The 19,074-nt window shown below is 44.7% G+C and overlaps 1 protein-coding gene across 1 annotated transcript in view; it reads right to left on the bottom strand.

The window, feature by feature from the left end:
• Positions 1-2,651: 2,651 nt before the first annotated feature.
• dop1a (DOP1 leucine zipper like protein A) overlaps positions 2,652-19,074 on the bottom strand; it is a 29,060-nt gene continuing 12,637 nt past the window's right edge. Inside the window, exons 15-38 of the mRNA XM_018757298.2 lie at positions 16,563-17,055; positions 16,107-16,381; positions 15,858-16,010; positions 15,577-15,677; positions 13,896-14,158; positions 11,734-13,774; positions 11,122-11,233; positions 10,091-10,273; positions 9,851-9,976; positions 9,535-9,669; positions 9,067-9,122; positions 8,867-8,971; positions 8,069-8,135; positions 7,176-7,320; positions 6,996-7,075; positions 6,795-6,904; positions 6,077-6,226; positions 5,938-5,999; positions 5,627-5,779; positions 5,240-5,376; positions 4,071-4,126; positions 3,765-3,929; positions 3,075-3,204; positions 2,652-2,951 (exon numbers count right to left, since the gene is read on the bottom strand). Coding sequence (XP_018612814.2) covers positions 2,652-2,951; positions 3,075-3,204; positions 3,765-3,929; positions 4,071-4,126; positions 5,240-5,376; positions 5,627-5,779; positions 5,938-5,999; positions 6,077-6,226; positions 6,795-6,904; positions 6,996-7,075; positions 7,176-7,320; positions 8,069-8,135; positions 8,867-8,971; positions 9,067-9,122; positions 9,535-9,669; positions 9,851-9,976; positions 10,091-10,273; positions 11,122-11,233; positions 11,734-13,774; positions 13,896-14,158; positions 15,577-15,677; positions 15,858-16,010; positions 16,107-16,381; positions 16,563-17,055 — 5,598 coding nt within the window. The remainder of the gene's footprint in view (positions 2,952-3,074; positions 3,205-3,764; positions 3,930-4,070; positions 4,127-5,239; positions 5,377-5,626; positions 5,780-5,937; positions 6,000-6,076; positions 6,227-6,794; positions 6,905-6,995; positions 7,076-7,175; positions 7,321-8,068; positions 8,136-8,866; positions 8,972-9,066; positions 9,123-9,534; positions 9,670-9,850; positions 9,977-10,090; positions 10,274-11,121; positions 11,234-11,733; positions 13,775-13,895; positions 14,159-15,576; positions 15,678-15,857; positions 16,011-16,106; positions 16,382-16,562; positions 17,056-19,074) is intronic.

Genomic DNA, 19,074 nt, shown 5'->3' with positions numbered 1-19,074 from the left:
CCACCACTGCGTATTCGTGCTGTTATTTATGTTGCCACCACCCCCCGTGAGGTGACCCGCTGTTAACGAACTGGTGACACCCCCCCCCCCCGGGCGCGCTGCACTGCACTGCACTGTGTGTCACGCGCGCTCTCGCGCGCCCACTTGGACCAAGAAGAAGAGGGTATATCCAGTTACTAGTAAAACGTGACACGCACGTTTACCCTAAGAAAAGGAGATATGCAGATAAATTCATGTATCGACTAATACAATGTTCTTCTACAGAGTCGCTTGGCATTTTCAGGCGTTATATTTTCATTAGTAACTTTTATTCATGTGACGCTTTTGCTCCGAAACGGCTTGCATGCTGCTCCAAACTCATGGTTGATTTGAACAGGGGGCTAAATAGCCACTAGTCAAGGCAAATGTTCCACCATAAATTTCCTGGAGTAATTTGAACTTTGCATAGTCCACAGTAGTGTAACACACCATTGCCCGAGTTGTACTGTATTTTGCCATACTTGTCAGACGTCCATGTTTTGAAGCACCTGACACCCGCTGGCCCTAAATATTCACCTAGAACACAAGTAATGCATACCTTTCAGATTTAAACATTTCTGCATTATTCGCCTTTAAATAACTGGAATTTCTTTTTTGCCCGTGATTCTTCTTTATTCCTTGCAGGCGCACCATTTGGTGGCAGTTCGGAAACACGCGTGGGCTGATGGACAGCTTCACAGTCAGCAAGATGAGCTGCAACTGGGGTTGGTACCAGGTTTCTACTGGGTGTCCCTGGGCCCATGATTCTTGGATGCACATACTGACTGAAGGACACAGGGCTTTGGTACAGGTTGGAAAAGCTATTCTCTGCATACAAGGACGCTGAAGAACAAGGAATGCCCCGTCTGTTTCCGTTTTCAAATCCAGACTAAAGACTTACATGTTCATTCATGCATTCCAGCTCGAAATGTAATTCCACTTGCCTTGGTTGTTTTTACCGCCTTTATACAAATGCATATTAAATTGGCTTAAGTTACAAATTACTAACTCTGGTCTTTCTCCTTGCTGAGCATTGCCTCGCTACATAAGACCTGAGGAGGCCGGCCAGTGGTGACAGACGAATCCCATGCTGACTGAAGATGATGACCAACTACCATGATGGATGAGACGTTCCATGCTGAACTGGGGATTCAAGATACCTTATAGCAATAATATCATTATTACTTGTTAACTGGCTTAGAATTGTTACTAAATCTAGAATGCCCAGGAGGGGTGGGCAACCACTGGGTCTTGGACCCCCAGAGGTTTTTTTCTCCCTCAACTTTCAGTTGGGAGTTTTTGTTCCTTTCCTCCGTGGCCAGTAGGCATACTTATAGCGCTACAAAAGTACTGGATTATGGTAGTCATTGGTGAACTGTCTTCTTTGTTTCTTATATGATCTATTTGTTTTTTTTTGCCTCTACCTGTGTTAAAGCGCTCTGTATCACTGCGTGAGAAGAGCACTCTATAAAAATAAATTGAATTGAAATGAAATTGAATGCTCAGAGACCTGGGAACTCAGCAGGCCAGGATCTTTGGTGGTTGGAATGCATAAGGACAAAGTGAGGGAGAACTGGTGACCCACATGATTTGGACCCAAAGCAACTTTGCTCCAGGGTTTGGAGCTATGCGGAGACAAGATACTAGGGATCCAGATGGATTAAAGCAGCACTACGGGGGTGTCACCGTGATGTAGAGCCGGTTTATTGGGAGTCTTTTCTGGGAACCCACAGGAGATTACAGGTAGGTCTTGAGTAGCAACAGAACTGACACATTTCAGTGACAGTCCAGGCGTGAATGAGTCTCACATTCTACAAACCTCAAAATGGTTCTTCAGGATTACAAATGTCCACTGGAACTTAGGGAGTTCAACAACTAGGTCCTTTGTTTGGAGCAGAGGTTCATAACCTTTTCTAGGCAAGAGACACCTTTAAAAATCTGAGGAAAGCCCCTAAAAAAAATGTCTGTTCAATTCAAAGAAAATGTTTCACAGAACTTATTTCACTGAAACTTGATTACCTTCGCACTGAATTATGTCACATATAGCAATATTACAGTCAAATTTTTACTGTATTGTAATTTTATTCAAGGCAGAGCTTCATGGAACTCTTTGAAGCCCATCCATGGTCTCCCATGGAGCTGAGCTTAAGAACATTACTTTCAGAGGGCCAAACAGGACCTGCAGGTGCCCAGATCACATAGAAAGAAGCACAGTTACACCTCCAATTACACCTTAATCATGAATCTCTAATGACACCTGAATTGTGATGTTATAGTTAGTCTTCCACTTAACTCTCATAAAACAAGGGCCGTGTCACTGTACAGGCGAGTTGTCCTTGGAATCAGGTCATACCAAACTCAACAATATGATCTTATTATACATTTTATTTAGTCAGTCACAACAACATGGAATGGTACAGTGATTTTCACATTGGCCTGGAGGGCCCATAAAGGGGTGCACATCAGGCATTAAAGCTGCCTTGTATTTACAATAAAAATTATTTCAGTTAAATAGTGTTTCCTTTGAAAAGTACAGTCATTATAGATACAAAAACAAAATATACAAACTTAACATTTAGTTTTGTATTTCTGAGGTGGCAGCGCACGTTCGGTCTTCCCAGACTTCTCACACATCATGTCTTAATGAGGCCTTCCAGGAAGTCCTTTTCCACCATCTCCTCTATGTTCTGACGGGCTCGGCTCCAGAACGCTTTCTGGCTCTCCAGTTTGCCATCTTTGACCTGGAAGGCGGGGCTGAAGGCAGGGCTGTGGACGGGGCCTGAACGGCTGCTCACCTTGCTGCTGAACACCTGGCTGAGCATGTTGAAGAAAGGCAGTAGCTGCTCCATGCTGCGGATTACGTAGAGTGTCAGGAGGAGGTGACCTGGCTCCCACGTTAAGGTCCGACCAGAACAGTCGTCCTCTGGGTTCTTCTGTGTGGAATAAAACCAACAAGGACGGTACGTTAGTTTTACAGAGCAAATATGAGCATAAACTGAGAGTCACTTCCTCTACTAAAAGAGTCAGCGTTCAGCTCTCAGTTCTGCGGCTGTTACCTTGACCCGTTTTCTCAGCAGTTTGGCCAGTCGTACAACGTAGGGCTTGAATTCCCTTTGGTGGGTCCCCTGCCTCCTCCCCTCTAAGCCAGAGTCGTCAGAGGCCTCAGGAATGAATGCCCAGCGATACCTGAGACAGAACCACACAGAGCATACAGTTTAAAACACACAGTCAGTGTAGAACATAGCAGCAGGGTGATCTTTTTTTTTTTTTTTAGAAATGTTCTATAGTGTGTATTTGTGAGATATTTGTATTTTAGTACATGTATGCATCTAGATAAACCTTGATTCTTGAATCCTGAGGGAGGGGGGAAAAAAAGGGAAAAAACGAGTGGAAAGTCATTATTATAACACCACCATTACTATTTTAGGGACTGGTGTTTTATTGTTAGAAATTAAAACGAGACGAGTTACATTAAATAAACATTCTTGGTATAACTAGGTAAATGTCAGCATTAAGATGACCAAAAGGTTTTTTTTTTTGGTAATTAATAGGATACAGAATAGTCTCTACAGTAGAAGATCAGACACTGAGTGTCCAGCTAGACATGATATATAACACTTTATCAAATGGAAGAATTTCAGGAGATGAGAGCTCACAAACAAGCAATTCATTTTCTCCATATCTTCTCTATATCTTTCATTTGCACTCTAATGTGGCAGTGCAAACAGGCCATAGCTGGGACATACATTTGGAACTGGGGCAGGCTCTCTGGCGGCAGTGCCAGAGCCAGGTCTAGCAACTTGCAGGCAGACAGGTAGAGGTTGAGCCACCGCTGGCTGTTGTAGGAAGTGGAGAATCCATTCCCTCCAGAGTAGGTGGTCTCCAGCCCAGCTACCGATGGAGCGGAAGTCCTAGATACATATACACACACAATCACTGCTCATTTCTGTCACAGTTTAAATGAAGCGAATAATGTATTTACACTCTCCATACAGCAGTTAATGACTATACAGTAAATCCAAGATATGACCCAAAGGTAAACGGAGAATCACCTGGAGATATCTTCATCTGCTGTGAGCTCCTGCTCCATTAGTAGGAACACTTGCACCTGAAATAGGAACACGCTTTTTGAGCTCTACGCAACAGAAACGAGTGGTGTGACAGTGCTCTGTCTCCTCTGTGCATAGAAGTCCCCGTGAATACAGTGAAACACGGATCCCGCACGCTCACTAATGGTGCAAACTTCATTTGTACCATAATATAAAATAGATGACACTAATTCTGGTCAACAGAATTCATGAAAATTAGCAGAGCGTGCAAATCTATACCTAGAGTGATGTGAAAAGAAATGTATAGATATGGTTCTGAAGTCTTTACAGTGGCAATTTCAACTGATTACATCAATTACATAACCATGGGACTGACTAATCCAAATAGGTTTCTTATACTTTTATTTATTTTTTTTAAACTGTTATTACTACTTTTACACTTTTGTTCAAGGCAGCTTATTGTGCCGGTTCTCTTTTGTTCACCAAGATATTTGTACTTATTTACCAATTTATAGGACTGGGTGTTCACCCAGTTCTATCAGAACTCAGAATTAGTTTAGAGAACGTAGCCTGATCAAGGGTACTACAGCAGGAGTGGGCTTTTTAACCTTGAACCTTCCAACAGCAAAGATACAGCACTAACCAAGGCACTTCACATTGCACTTTAAACATTTCTGTTAAGCTTCCATTGAGACAAAATAAATGAAAATTTACACACCCCACCATCAAGTTCTGCCACACACAACTGAAACAGTAGCCTGAGCCCAAAAACTAACACATGTAGTTCAGACTGGACTCAATTTTATCTGATTCATGAAATCAAGATCTTAATTATGGCAAATTAAGGACATATCTAAAAGGCAACAAAACAAGACTAGAGTTAGAACCTAATGCAATACAGTCCTGTGCGTGTGTGTGCAAGGATGTTTCTATTAGCAAAATTATGGTGAATAATCAGAAGAAAGTAAATTTTGAAAATAGATTGTATGAGAATATCCTCACAATACAAACTGGATTTTTAAAAAATAAGCAGAAATTTAAAAAACTGGTTTTGTTTGTTGGGATGTTACAAAATGATTTAGTGCAATAAAGGGGCAGTCAGCAGTGAAATCCCCACTGTGACATATAAAGGTGTGTGTGCGCTTTGTTACAATGGTAAAAGTGTGTCTTACCAGCTCGGTGATCATGGTGGGCCACAGGGAGGTCAGGTGCTGAGGTGACATGCGTAGGAGCAGTACTCGAAAAAAGAGGAACACCTGGGCGTGAAGTATGGGCACCTGGGGCAGACGAAGGCTCTCCACCAAACGCTCTGATGTCAAGACAAAATGTGACAGACAGGTAAACACAAGCAGGTTTGCCACTGGTGCAGTGTGTAGATGAGAGGAGCAAGTTAAATGTATAAGCTCTGAATGTTTACTTGGAGAGACTAAGCTAGTAAGACACACCACTGATAGGTGAAAGCACAAATGGAAGGGGGGGAAGGGGAGACATGAACAGGTAAAAAGAGACAGCAAATGTATTTGGTACAGGTAAAAAATGTCAGGAGAATTATGTTATACCCTGAATGTCAGGCAGGTACTTCTGGTACTGGTCCACTTCACTGCTGTAGATTGTGAAGGCCAGGCGTTTGAGCAGCATAGCTCTCTGCTCCAGCTCCGCATCGCGGTTCGAGAACAGGTTCAGAGAGCTGCTCTGGGCCACAGCAACACGTGCTGTGCAGGAACACACACACTGGCAACTCTGATAGCAGCATATCCATACACACATTGTATGTACACACCCCAAGCACTCCACTAACATCATACTTATGCCTGCACAAACACACACACAGCTTCATGACCAGATGTGAGCAGAGGGGCACTGTACTCACTCATGAGGTCTCGAAATGTGGTTTTGTCATGAGTCATCAGGTGGTCAATGATGGCCCTCCAGCTAAGGTCAGTAAAGAAGTCAGTGTGAATTTCTGACCTCGGGCTTCAAGAGTGAAGATGAAATGAGTCCACACTTACTGGCTTATGCAGGACGAGTCCATCTGAAAGAAGGTGTGGTCCATGAAGAGGTCAAACGCCTCTTTCTTCCACGCACGCCGCGTGTACTGGTACCCACTGAGGCTGCTCAGCAGCTGGATGCAGGCTCTGTAGCTGGGGGCGTTGTGGGCACTGTGCAGACAAACGCACACATGCAAACAGTATTCTCAGCATGTTCTCAGTCAACACACGTGTGTAGTTCTACCATTGTGGGATATAAAAATCAAGTTCATCACATCTTCATTGCCAATGTGCAGCATTTCACCTTGGTTTAAACACTGGAACCACCTTAGGGTTCTTTAATATTGAAATAAATATGTATTTTATCGCCATATGGCTTATTCACATAACTGGAAGTAGTTTGCGAGTGTAACCATTATGTCGCAACAAGTGAGAGACAACAAAACAAAAATGCATTTCATCAACAAAATTATAGATGCAGACATGCAAATCTGAAGCACAGTCAGTTTACACAATACCACAGTTTTCACTGGACCACATTTCATGAGTCTCTGCATGTAGAATTTACAGGAAATACAGCGCTTATTGTGACAGATGGTGTGACACAGGTATACGGAGCATACAAGAGACCTTAGAAGTGGGTCCAAAACATAAGTATTCAATGAGCATTTTCTGTGTTTGACAGTGTAAGGCCACATCAGTAGCAGTGGCTGCGGAGACAAATCACACACTCACTCACCTGTGGTTGCGAAGGTAGGGCACAACGTAGTGCATGATGTTGACCAGCAGAGGGATCACTCGCTCCTTTTCATCACTATAGAAAACCATATCTAGAAGATGGGCCAGAACCTGCAGAAACAGGGTACAGGGTATCAGTAGAACAGTGGTGGAAGAGTGGGGTAAAACAGGTGGGATAATCACACCTGGGGGGTTAGGGTACCTCAGCTAGCAGAGTGAGAGCATGGACACTGTACACAGATGGAGTGAAGCTGGAGGCATCCATTACAGTCAACATCAGATCTGAAATACAAATAAGGATTAACCTGGAAGCACACAGATACACACACATACAAGCATACAAACACGAGTATGAGACACAAAACAGGGAGTGTACCCATACCCTCCACGTCAGCCTCCAGGCTGGCACCGTCAACCACAATCTGAGGGGAGGCCTTCACCTCCAGGTTCCTCCGCAGCCAAGTGGTCTGCTCAAGAGAGGAGCCGGCGATGGTACCCACAGCCTCGACAATTTTGTGGGTTACGTCCTGGACAGACATGCAGTAATGGACACAGATCAAGGAAACGCCTAAGATACAGCACTCACAGTCACATACATCTGTTTTTATTTGGCCAAGTGTTTGATTCAGTATTTCTGTATTAACTAAATTAAGAAATGCGACTACAAGTAGAGAAGTTGCTTAAGAAGATGTAGTCATTGCTCCATGAACATAAAGATTAAGGACCTAAGGACTGCCGCTAACCACACTTGTCCGCTCACCATTCAACTGGGGGATGTGCCCCCTCCTACGAGCATCTATATCAAGGACTGCTTTAGTGAAATAGTTGGGAAATGGCATTATGCAGTTATTTTAGCATAAATTTGTTTAAACGACATCACATATTAAAAATAAGCATCAGAGTTTCAAAATGAATTTAAAAACCTGAAATACTGAAACTTCTTCCCTTTGTCCATGATGTCATGATACAGAACACACATTAAAGAACAATATAGCGGAAGTTTTAAGTCTGTTTTGGCAAAATATCAAATGCTCATTATTTATACTTGTACACCTGTAAGAAATGCACACACATTAACTGCATTGCCTGCTCAAAAACCAAAAAGGTACATGGGAAAGGTTCAGTCCTAGACCTGAGTATTAATGAAAACTTACTCGCAAGCACTGTTATTAAAGTGTGAAGGAAGCCGGAAACAGGATGTCAAAATGAAGAGTAAGGGAAATATGCATTCTGTCACAGTGAGCACTGTTTAGGCTTGATGACACCTGCTCTCACCTGAAGCTCACGCTGGTCCTTCTTGTTCTCCAGGTTTGGGTTCTTCAAGATGAACTCATTCAAAACTCTCCAAGAAAAAGAGAGCACAGAAAACCTAAGCACTAAACGCAATTGTTTATGTAACTTCACAGAATTCAAAAAAATTACATGTAGATGTTAGAAGGTATATTTCCAAGTTACAGAGTGATGAAACATATAGTAATTAGTACTACTAGTTATGTAGTAAGTTATAGTGTTGGAGTGACAGAGAGAGTGTGTTCCACTGATGTATGGATAAGTGACCTGTTGTAAGTAGTGTATCTAGCAGTGTAAGTCACCGTGGTGAATAAGGTGTGGGGGCTGATAACACTATATAGAGTTCATTGGATGTCGCTTTGGAGAGAAGCATATGCTAAATAAATAAATGTAATGTAATGTAATGTAATGTAGTAAGGTTGGTTTCTAGTCCCCAAAATGGCACAAAGAACATTATCCTGAACTGCTTCAGGAGAATATATAGCTGTTAAAACAGACGAACATGTGACTGTAAGCACTTTCAACAAGGAAGTTCGCTTTTTCCCACTTCTAGCATCTTTACAACTGTTACACTCTGCTGCTTGTTACGGTTAAAACAGCACTTGTTATAAAAAAAAAAAAAAAAAAGTGTCACAATTTCTTCAAGTAATTCATTATTTAGTTATGTGTTTTGAAGTTCAGGAAGCAACATGACTGTGCAACAATGGTACAAAGCAGCATCATGAACAGACAAAAGTGAAAATGGACAAATGCACAAAAAAACAAAGTCTGCATATTTCATACCCCAGGATGAGGAACTGTCCTGGGGACGGCAGTCCCAGTTGGATGGACTCCTTCAGGAGGGCCAAAAGTGAGGGCCAGCTATCTACCAGGCTGGACACGGGGATCCTGTGAAGGAAGGTGGACAGGAAATCGTACTGAGACATCATCTCGCCACCGTTAGCCACCATTTCCAGCAGGCAGGATTAGTCCAATTCGCTCACCTCTGCACATAGGCGTAGAAAAACTGCAGCATACAGACCTCCAGTGACAGATGCTTCTGGGAAGAGAAGAGGACTGGAATTTTATCAGCAATGACTGATGGGAAACCAAATGTACTAATTTATTGCATTATAGTCACGCTGGTGTACAGCATATATTATTTAGCTTTTATTGACTGTGTCATGGTAAAAACAGACTTCTGATCTCAGTTGTTTCTGATCCTAAATGAGACTATTTTACGATATAGTAATACTTGTTAATGGTTTCCCAGGTTCAGATGATGGTTTGAGTCTAAGCTCTGTCCTTCACTAAACAGCAGTCAATGTCAACCTGTTAAACCACATTATACAGCATAATCAGTTAAAATAAACACAATGTCTAGAATTACGGTCATATATAGTACTTCAGACTTCTTAAATTATATTTTCAAATTTTTCAATGACAATGTTGACATGTGGTATATGACTGACCTTCTCTTTGGCAATAGCTGGTGGCTGTTTAAGAACCTCCTTGACAGTCTGCATGACCGTCTCAGTGCGCATGGCGCTCACCGACCTAACCAGCTCCACCAGTAGAAGCTGCTCCTCGCTGGGGGTGGGGATCACCTGAATCAATCCATATAAAATACTTAAACTGCATAGTATCAGAATAAAATGATGAGCACCATCAGAAAGCACCGAGACAACAAAAGATCAAATCAAACTCAAATGTTCTACATGGTCGAAAATATGCCCTCGGAACAACCCTGCTGCTGAGAAGGATACAACTGTTTCCCCTCCCCCATACCTTGTTTCGGACAGGGTTTTTTCCAGCTTTTCTCTCGTTCCAGACGTAGGCTATGGCTGCCATGAAGTGTGGCCCGTGGTTCATGGAAATGGGGCCCAGGAGCTCGAGGATCTGCTGACGAAGATTCTAGATGGGACAGAGAACAGGGCCCACTATCAAACCGTGCTCGACTGCAGAGCACCAGCACGTCACACCTGGCACCACGAACACTGCTGTCAGAACAAGGACTCTCAGGAGGACCTTAGTGGAGCCCAGGTTAATGTTGGACGAGGAGGAGGCAGAGGCTGCAGCCGGCCGCTCTGAGCTGTCCACGAGGTATAGCACGCTCCACAACAGTGTCACGGAGGACATGATGGTGTGCAGGATGGAAAGGATGCCTGAGCGGGCCTCAGCCAAGTGCTTCTGATCGACACCCACCTGCAGCTGCAGGACAAGGAGACCATATTCATTTGAGAGGTGCCCTCCTCACCGGGCGGAAATGTAACAGAGAATAGGCGCTGTACCATTAAACCACATTTCTGTCACCCCGAAACTGAAACCTTACTTTCCGAGCACAATGTGGATACAAGGCAAGCGTGTGGTCATGATATACTGTCGAAGCTAAAGGTCTACATGGGTCAGTCCCGTGAACTTTAAACCAAACCAAAAAAAAAAAAAAAAAAAAAAAAAAAACTGTTTCAGTAATGAGAATCCTCAGCATTTTTGCTCACAATAGCAGCATCCATAATAATTTTGGAAAAAAAAAATTTCTATCATTTTGGGTCCTTTAATGCCTTTCAAAATCATTGATCGTTTTTTGAATTTTAGTTGATTTTCAACAGGATCCTGTTATACCACTGAGAACCAATGGTGTTGTAGGAGTTATAGATACAACACTGACATTAAAGTATGAAAAATAAAAGATGAACTTCTCTTGTCTTCACCTTTAATCTGAACTTGTTGATGAGGTACCATGGAACAATCAAACCTTGCTGTAACTATGACAAGCACTTCAACAAATGTAACGCTAATGAGAAATGTATCTGCACAACACAAATTAATTTAAAATATGAATAGGAAACAGGAACAAAAATCACTACAGATGCCATTTATCATTGTTCACGAGACCAATCCACATGCTAATTTAGCTTGACATATGATGGCAACCAGATACTACGCTTGCTCTTGGTGCACAAATGTCCTACCCCAGATGCAATTAGTATTTAAGTGGTGGGATGCTGGCACAGCTACTGTCACTCAGCATGTTTGTCATTATGCCAAGATGAGTGAACCTGGTGGTATTGGGATGAGGGGTCCAGGAGACAGTAGTGGATGATGGTGGTCACTCCCTCCAGCATTGTCAGGATCAGGTCAGGAGGGATGCACAGTGCCATCCACTGCGGCCTGCACATCACAAATACAATTATTCAGCTCATAACAGCTGACAAGACTTAAATAAATAAATAAATAATTCACCTAATCTCAAAGGATTTATCTCAGGTCCCATTATGCACAGGTGAAAACAAGCAGAAGGTTAAATACATCGACTTTACGATGGTGAGCTGGTGATAGACATTCAATAGAAACCATACTTCAAATTTTGAATTTACATTTTTTTTCCCGGGCAAGCGATATGAGGAGTGACACCTTCTTGCGATGCAAGGCAGTGACCAGTATCTCCCGTTCTGTCATGCAGATGTATGTATTAGGTGTATTAAATGCATTTTTGACTTATGATGGGTTTCGGGGAACGTAACCCCATTGTAAATCGGGGACCACCTGTATACAATTCCCCCAGTATTTTGTTGCTTAAAATCTGAATTTCCATTAAGTACGCCACTTTCATTATTTGCACCATATAACAGTTTTTATAATGTGCCGGGAGCCCTGGAAGAGCACACTACCTGGTGTTGGAGAGGCCTGTCTCGTAGCGATACTGCTGGACCAGGTTGTCCAGGTTTCTGCAGAGCTGCAGGGTTACGGAGGCCACAACACGTCGCAGCACCCGGCCCATGTAGGGCAGCGTGGCCGTGATGAGGCTGATCCACTGTGGGTGCATCTTGCATGTGTAGTGCTGGTGCAGTGCTCGGATGACCGCGCACAGAAACATGCCCTGTGCTGTGATTGGCTGCCCATGCAGGTACTGAAGGGATGTCATGGGCTGCTGTGGATTCACGTGGTCCACCTCCCCGAGGAGCTCAAACCCTGCTCCCGGGCCAGACCCAATCGGCGCATCACCCCCCTCCTCAGCAGGGACCAGGACGCGGTGCTCCAGCACCACAAGACTCTGCAGAAGGCGCAGCAGCTGCGACTGCAACCCACTGCAGTTATCCATGTGGTCCTCGGACAGGTTAATGACGCTGTCCTCGGAAAGACCCTCCTCCACGGCGGACACGTTGGCCCTGCCCACCCGCTGCTGGTGCCACTTCTGGGCGCTAAAGATGGACGAAAGTAGGCAGTGCAGCACCACCTTCTGCACCTTGCACTTGGACAGCACATCACAGATGAAGCTGGCGAAGCCCTTGGCCGATGCTTCGGTCACTTTGGAGAGCTCACTGAAGAGCACGGTCAGCACCTCGATGCTGGTGAGCTGCATGCTGCGATTGCCAGCCAGATCCTGGGGCGTGGCCACAACATGCACGCAGTAGTAGCTGCGCAAGAAGTACAGGCAGAGTGAAATAATGATCTCGATGAACATGGCGCTGCGGAAGGAGTGCGAGTGCGAGTCCTGGGGAATGGGGCAGTAGAAGTCCTTGCCCATGACGGAGATGCGGTGCCGTGCCAGCAGGTTCTGCAGCAGTGACAGCTGGGGTGTGTATGTGTTGTTAATGCTCGTGGTGGAGATGGCACCGACGAAGGAGGTGGGTGTAGCCTGCAACATGGCCGCTATGCAGGAGAGCGCGTGCAGAGTGCGTGATGAGTCGTACAGCTGCAAGTAGAGCAGCACGTGTTGGTACAGCGGGTGCACGTTGACACGCGGGGGCGATGCTGCACACCTCTCACCAGGTGACCCCGCGTCGCTCTCGATCTCGGACACCTCACCCTCACCGCAACTGTACCAGTTCTCCAGGTCCAGACTGTCCCCAAAGAAAATGCCCGACTGCTTGCTTCGCTCCACGGGTGTCTGTCTCTGCCGCTCCTCCTTCTTCTTGCTCTTCTTGACTTTGGGCTTGGCCCCTGGCGAGCGTTCTGCTAGCCGCTCCATGATCTTGCCCTTTAGACTGATCTGGGTGCTGCTGTGGCTTCGCCGACGTACCAGAGGGCCTGGCGGCATACCTGGATCAACTGCAGTGTCAGGCAGAGTGACAATTGAAGGGGATGAACTGTGGCGAGTGATGCTCTCGCTTGGCTCCTCATCTCCTGTGTCAGAGGTGACGGAGAGGAACTCAGGCGTTCCGCTCGCTTCTACTTCGTGGGTCGGCACACTGACGGAGTGCGGGGGGTCCTGATCGCAGGGTATGGTGGAAGACGACTCTGAGGAGTTGGAGCTGTCAGAGTCAGCCTGTGGCCAAGCCACTGCCACCACTGGGCTGATCCCACTTTCCTCGGCCATCTTGACTACTCTGTCCAAGACTTCAGCCAGTACTGCTGCCACTACCTCCTCCACAGGCTCCTCAAGGTGCATAGCCATCTTGTGGACAGACAGGTCCCGGTCACAACCAAGTGCATCTGTGGGACCAGGAGTATCCGGATCTTCAAAACTACCGTTATCGGTGGAGGAATGGGAAGCAGCCGACTCAGAGCTCTGCGGCTCCCCCTGACGGTCAGGCAAGTGGAAGTCTGAGTTGAGCTGCAGGTTCTCACTGCTAAGACTGAGGAGGGACAGACTGTCGCTAAGTGGGTTCACTGTCACGCTGAAAGGCTCCATGTCATCGAGTGGAAGGTCTCCGTCATGCCCTGGTCCTGTCCCTGCCCCCAAGCCCTCTGCTGGCAGCTGGCTGAAAGCTGACAGAAGAGATGGAGTGTTAGCAACTTGAAACTCCATCCCCAAAGACAGCAGACATTGCAACGAGTAAGAGGGAAAAAAACATACAGGCACAGAAGTGGACAACCAAGGTGCACTCACCGTCAGTGGACACATCCTTCATGTACCCAGCTTCAGATGAGTTAGGTTCATGAAGTTCTGGAAAAGCACGGGTCCAGTGAAGTTGGGCCTGTACACGCTGGATGGACACCCGATGAGTCTTGGGATGCAGCAGGAGCAACAGCAGCGGTTCCAGAACTCGAGCAATGTCGTGTCTTTGGAGAACCTGATTCAGCCAGGCCCGGCCCACAGCGCTTGTGGATCCGTCCCAGTAACTGAGACTGTCCAACATGATGAAAAGTGATCTGCAAGAGAGGAAGAGAGATACACAGTATGGCTCTTCAGAATTGTAGGAAACTGAACAACAGGATTCTGCGTCACACTTCAGTTACCAGAGTACTGTCTTAAAATCCAACAATAAATCCATCTTTTATATCAGCAAGTCGCATCCGACTAGCACTGCTATTCTGTTCTGTTTTCCATCTATATATATATTTCTGCTTAATATATTGATTGACTTTCGGCAAATATAACTAACACCTTTACTTCAGTATATTGTTTCTTCATTTATCTGGTTCATGGTTGTGATGGAAGCAAGATGAAGGCAGATTAAACCTCGCTCTCCCCAAAAACAACAGATTGAATCTCATTGTAGAGAGATCAAGGAGAATATCACTAGAAAGGAGAAGGAAAAAAATCTTTATTCATCCACCATCAATAATTACTCATTTCATGAGCGTCCTTTAAATGTATTTCTGATCTTTCACCACATTTTCCAGCTTGTTTATTATATCATTGAATTAGGTCCTGACTGTCAAGCTAAGATGTTTTATCCAGCAAAGACAAGGTATGGAACTTTTCAACCTGCATTTCAGTCCTCAGCCTCAAGCTGTCACTGTCGGCATTTCCATTTCAGCAGTGTGACCATTTGCAACACAAACAAGTCTTTGCACTCGATCCAATGACAAGAAAATATATATGGCTAACCAAAGTAAATGCAGTCATTTCTAATACTACCGAAGTTTTCATAAGCAAGGTGACAAGAATGTGACTTGAGAAGTTATAACATTTCAGGTGGTGACTATAAAAGAAAAAGCTTTAACACTGAAAAAGAAGCTTGATGTTATAAAGCATTTTTATATGTTAAAGAACGTAATAATTGTGCAACTGGCTTAAATGAGTCATTATGTTCAAGCTATCTTCACTTTTTTCAAGGTAAAGTCTTAAGTATTTATATATTGTGAATTTAACTTTTTTTTTTTTTTTTTTTAACTGTGCTAACATTCTTATTAGAATTGTTTTCAATGGGTTTTGAGTGATCTGTCCCAACCCTATTTTCCCCCCATTAGCCCTAGTATTTTTATTTCATGATTTCCTATGACACAAAGTTTTACAGTAATGCATCTATAGAATTATAGCAGAAAAGACAGTACTCAACAACCATGTCAAGAAAAATGATTATTCTAAGAACGAAACAGTATAAATGTGTTGCTCAGAAATGTTTTGGTAACACAACAGCATTTAAAATATTTTAAAAATAAAAAAGTTATATTTTTACACTACATTTTATACTACTTGTATAAGAGATAACATTCCCCTTCAAGCACTTCTCAAATAAAGAAGCCAAGACAGATATCCTGTCACTCATGAGAAAAGTCTCAGAGTGCAATACAGAATATGAAAAATTGATCTGTCGACACAAACTGAACAAGTAGAGTCTTACCTGTCGAAGGTGCGGTTGAAAGGGGAAGATTTGGTCATGTTCAGGTCTCTTGTCAGGTGCCAAAGTACTGAGAACTTCACATGGGCTTCTAGGCGGACTTTCTGCACAACAGACAGGTGAGAAAGTGTTTGCAACAGCATGTTCTCACATACTGTGAAAAACATTCTTTTCATATTGAAACTTAAATGTGATCATATTTGGGCATGTAAATGAAAATGTAGTTGTACACATTTCTTATGTAACTACATAAACATGCTAGTGTGTATGCGTACTGAAGTCACCTTATCCCTGTGTGTGAGCTGCTGACTGATGACATCTTCACAGGTGCTGGAGGAAGGTACAAGGTTATGCAGCTGATAGAAAAGCTCTACGCTCCGCTGATGGTGCTGGGGGGTGCCCTCTCCCAGCTGCTCCCACAGGATCAGGGCCACTTGCTGGGAAGACGGTGCAGACCACGAGATCAAAAACTTACAACCTTCCAAACCATTGACAGACAAAGACACAGACGCACACACCCTTCGGCATGCTACCTTGAAGAAGTCCGTCTTCTCTGCAATGAACTTCAAGATGCCCTGGGTAAGCGGCGGTCTGATCACCACAGCCACTCGGCCTTGGCTGGGGCTCATGGGCTGGGCTGAGTCTGGGCTGCCCACGCTCTCCGCAGTCACCATGGCAACAGACTGTGTAAGGCCCACCAAGTCCATGAGTAGGGAAACAGCCACGGCCTGAATGCTAAAGTCTCCGGCCAAGCAGCAGGCATCCATTAGGGTTTGCAGCCAGACAGCTGGCTGCACGTGGTCACTGCCTACAGTAAGGACAGATAATGGACACACATCAGTCATGCCTGAGAGGACAGCGTTATGTTTGTAGCCACAGAGAGGGGTGTGACATGGGTTAGAATAAAGCAATGGGCAAATACAATGGAGGCTGTATAATACAGGCAGCCACACAGAGCGGTGAGATGGTCTCTAAGAAAGATCACCCACTTGCTTGTTCCTCCCTGGTGGGCGATGACTTCACGTTGCCCTCGGCAATGTACACAGGAAAGCTGGAGCACTCCAGGAAGAGCTGGCAAGTAGCTGTGAAAGCAGCGAGTGTATGCTGAGCTCCGCAGGTGCTAGGCTGCCCACTTGGCTGCGTCCCTTCCTGGTCATTGTCCACCTTGCCTGACCGCTCAGTCCTCAGGCTGGGTATCACGTACAGCTTCACAAGGCGAGTGAGGAAGTGCTGGAAGACCTCCAGACAGCCCTGCATTACTGGCTTGTCCTGGGGCTTGCTCTGAACCGGGCCAGGTCCAGGATGGCACAGCCTGCTGGGGACTACCCTGGGGGAACCTGCTGTCTCCGAGCCAGGAGACTCCGACTGCTCTGCCTGGTACTGGATAAATTCTGTGAAGCCCGTCTCCGAGGACCGGCTGCTGGAGGCGCTCTCCTCCTCCGATGCCTTGACTACAGGGAACTCAGCAGATGCTGGCAAGGCCTGTTGGAGCAACAAGAGGAGGACGTCATAACACTGCACTGAAATAAGACAGCAAATAGATAACAAAAGTAGATCTTAAACACAAATACAGTTCATAATTCGTTATGACCACCTGCATTTACAACAGCCTCCCTATCAACTTTTTCTATTTTTTTTTTTGTTTAACAATGACGCTCCAGCTGCTGTACAATAACAGTCACTGGCCAGTGTTTGGGTGTCCTGCAATGAATGTTTTTTGTGATTCCCTTCAAGTTACTATTTATTTAGAATGGTTAGCAAGCAAAAATAAGTATGCATTATTCATTAATAGATACTGTACAGTAATAACTATCATGTTCATAATTATCTGTAATGTATTTCATTTCATATTTACTGTTATGCTGTATTATTCTACCTTTGCATTATTTTAAATACAGATAACGTGTAAATCATTATGGTTCACATAGTTTTTGACAAATGACAGTCAACTTACAACGTGGCCATTGGAACGGAACCCTGTCATAAGTGGACGACCACCTGTATGTCCTCAAAAGAGACCATAATCTTAGCAGCAAGAAGGCGGCTTGTGCTGTATCCAGGAATTTTAAAGCTGTGCAATTTCACCAACTGCCACATTGCACTGTGTGATGTGACCAATTCGTACAACTCCCAGCATGCTTTTTATCTGTGGACTCAGATGGCAGCCTGCTTTCTGGCAGGCCCCACGGGACGGTGCAGGCAAAGGGGAGCCCGGGAGAGAAGGCCACAGCTGTTTCTGCTTCCTATGGCAGGAGCTTCCTCTCCCACGTTCACGCTTCATCAACAGTCAAGCACACTGAGAAAGGGGGGTGGAGCACCATGTGCTCCCAGCGGGTCCACTCCTTTACTTACACACACACACACACACACACACACACACACACACCATGCTGGGGGCTGGGCCTGGCCAGTGAATGACAGGATCTGTTTTCAGCGTATAGTGTGTAGTTCTGCACCGGGGGACACTCCCCGTTTGATAAAGAGCTCTGATTTATCCTTTAACTCCACTGTATCAGTAGGAACATCTGAGTGCTGCTCTGCTGGAAGGACAAGAAAGAAAAAGGCTTTCATGAACATCCAAAGACAACGGTAGCAACATAAGCAACTCCTGCTTCCCTTGGGGACAAAGACATGTAACATCAGCATGCCAAAGCAGGGCCGGGACCCTCCAGGAAGCATGCTTTTCATTTTAACAAGATCCCCTGCCTTGGGACCAGACAGTTTCTACTGGCCAGTGCCATCTGTCATCTGATGCCAGTGTCTCCTCCCATGTGTCATATCTGAATGGCTGACAGTGAAACTGCCATCCATGTTTGTCTCCTTGCTCCTCTGTAGGTCATGGACTGGTTCTCATCTGAGAGTTAGCTGGGTTCCTTGAAGAACCTTGAGCCTCACATTCACGACATGCTTGGCATGTACAACAGCAGCTGCTTTCACATATAATCATCCGTCATTATTCCAGCATCGTCAGCACGCTGAGTCTTTCAGGAAGCAATGAGGCTTTTTTGTTGCCAAAACTCTTCATGGAGGTGCTTTTTGGTGTCACAATACTGTCCATCTTGGCATTTTACCCAACCTTCCCATTTTGCCACAGTTACAATGCCACCCACAGTGACTTATCAGATGCTGATGTTCAGTGGGTTTCTCTACGGAGAGGAGGCTTCCTTCAGATAAATGAAATATACTGGATCCTCAGTCTACAAACACAGCTGGGACCAAAAGTCTGTTTGTGACTTGTTTTTATCAAAACTCCAACTTCACTTTCACCACTTAGTAATATTCAATGAAAGCTTATTAATACAGATGTCTGTTTATGGGTTACATTGTATAAAAATTTCAAGAAACAACTACAGAAAAAATAGAAAAATACTTTGTTTTTATTAACTAAAAACTGCTTTAAAACTCACTGATTCTGAAAACAGAACCTCTTCAGCTCCTATTCAATCATGCCTGTTGACCGTAAACAGGCTCAACGTTCAATAGTTATTGGTCACGGACATT

This window comes from Scleropages formosus, chromosome 8 (assembly GCF_900964775.1).
Source record: "Scleropages formosus chromosome 8, fSclFor1.1, whole genome shotgun sequence".
NCBI classification, from domain to species: Eukaryota; Metazoa; Chordata; class Actinopteri; order Osteoglossiformes; family Osteoglossidae; genus Scleropages; species Scleropages formosus.
Note: the sequence above shows the minus strand (reverse complement) of the source record. Positions and strands in the feature narration are given on the sequence as shown.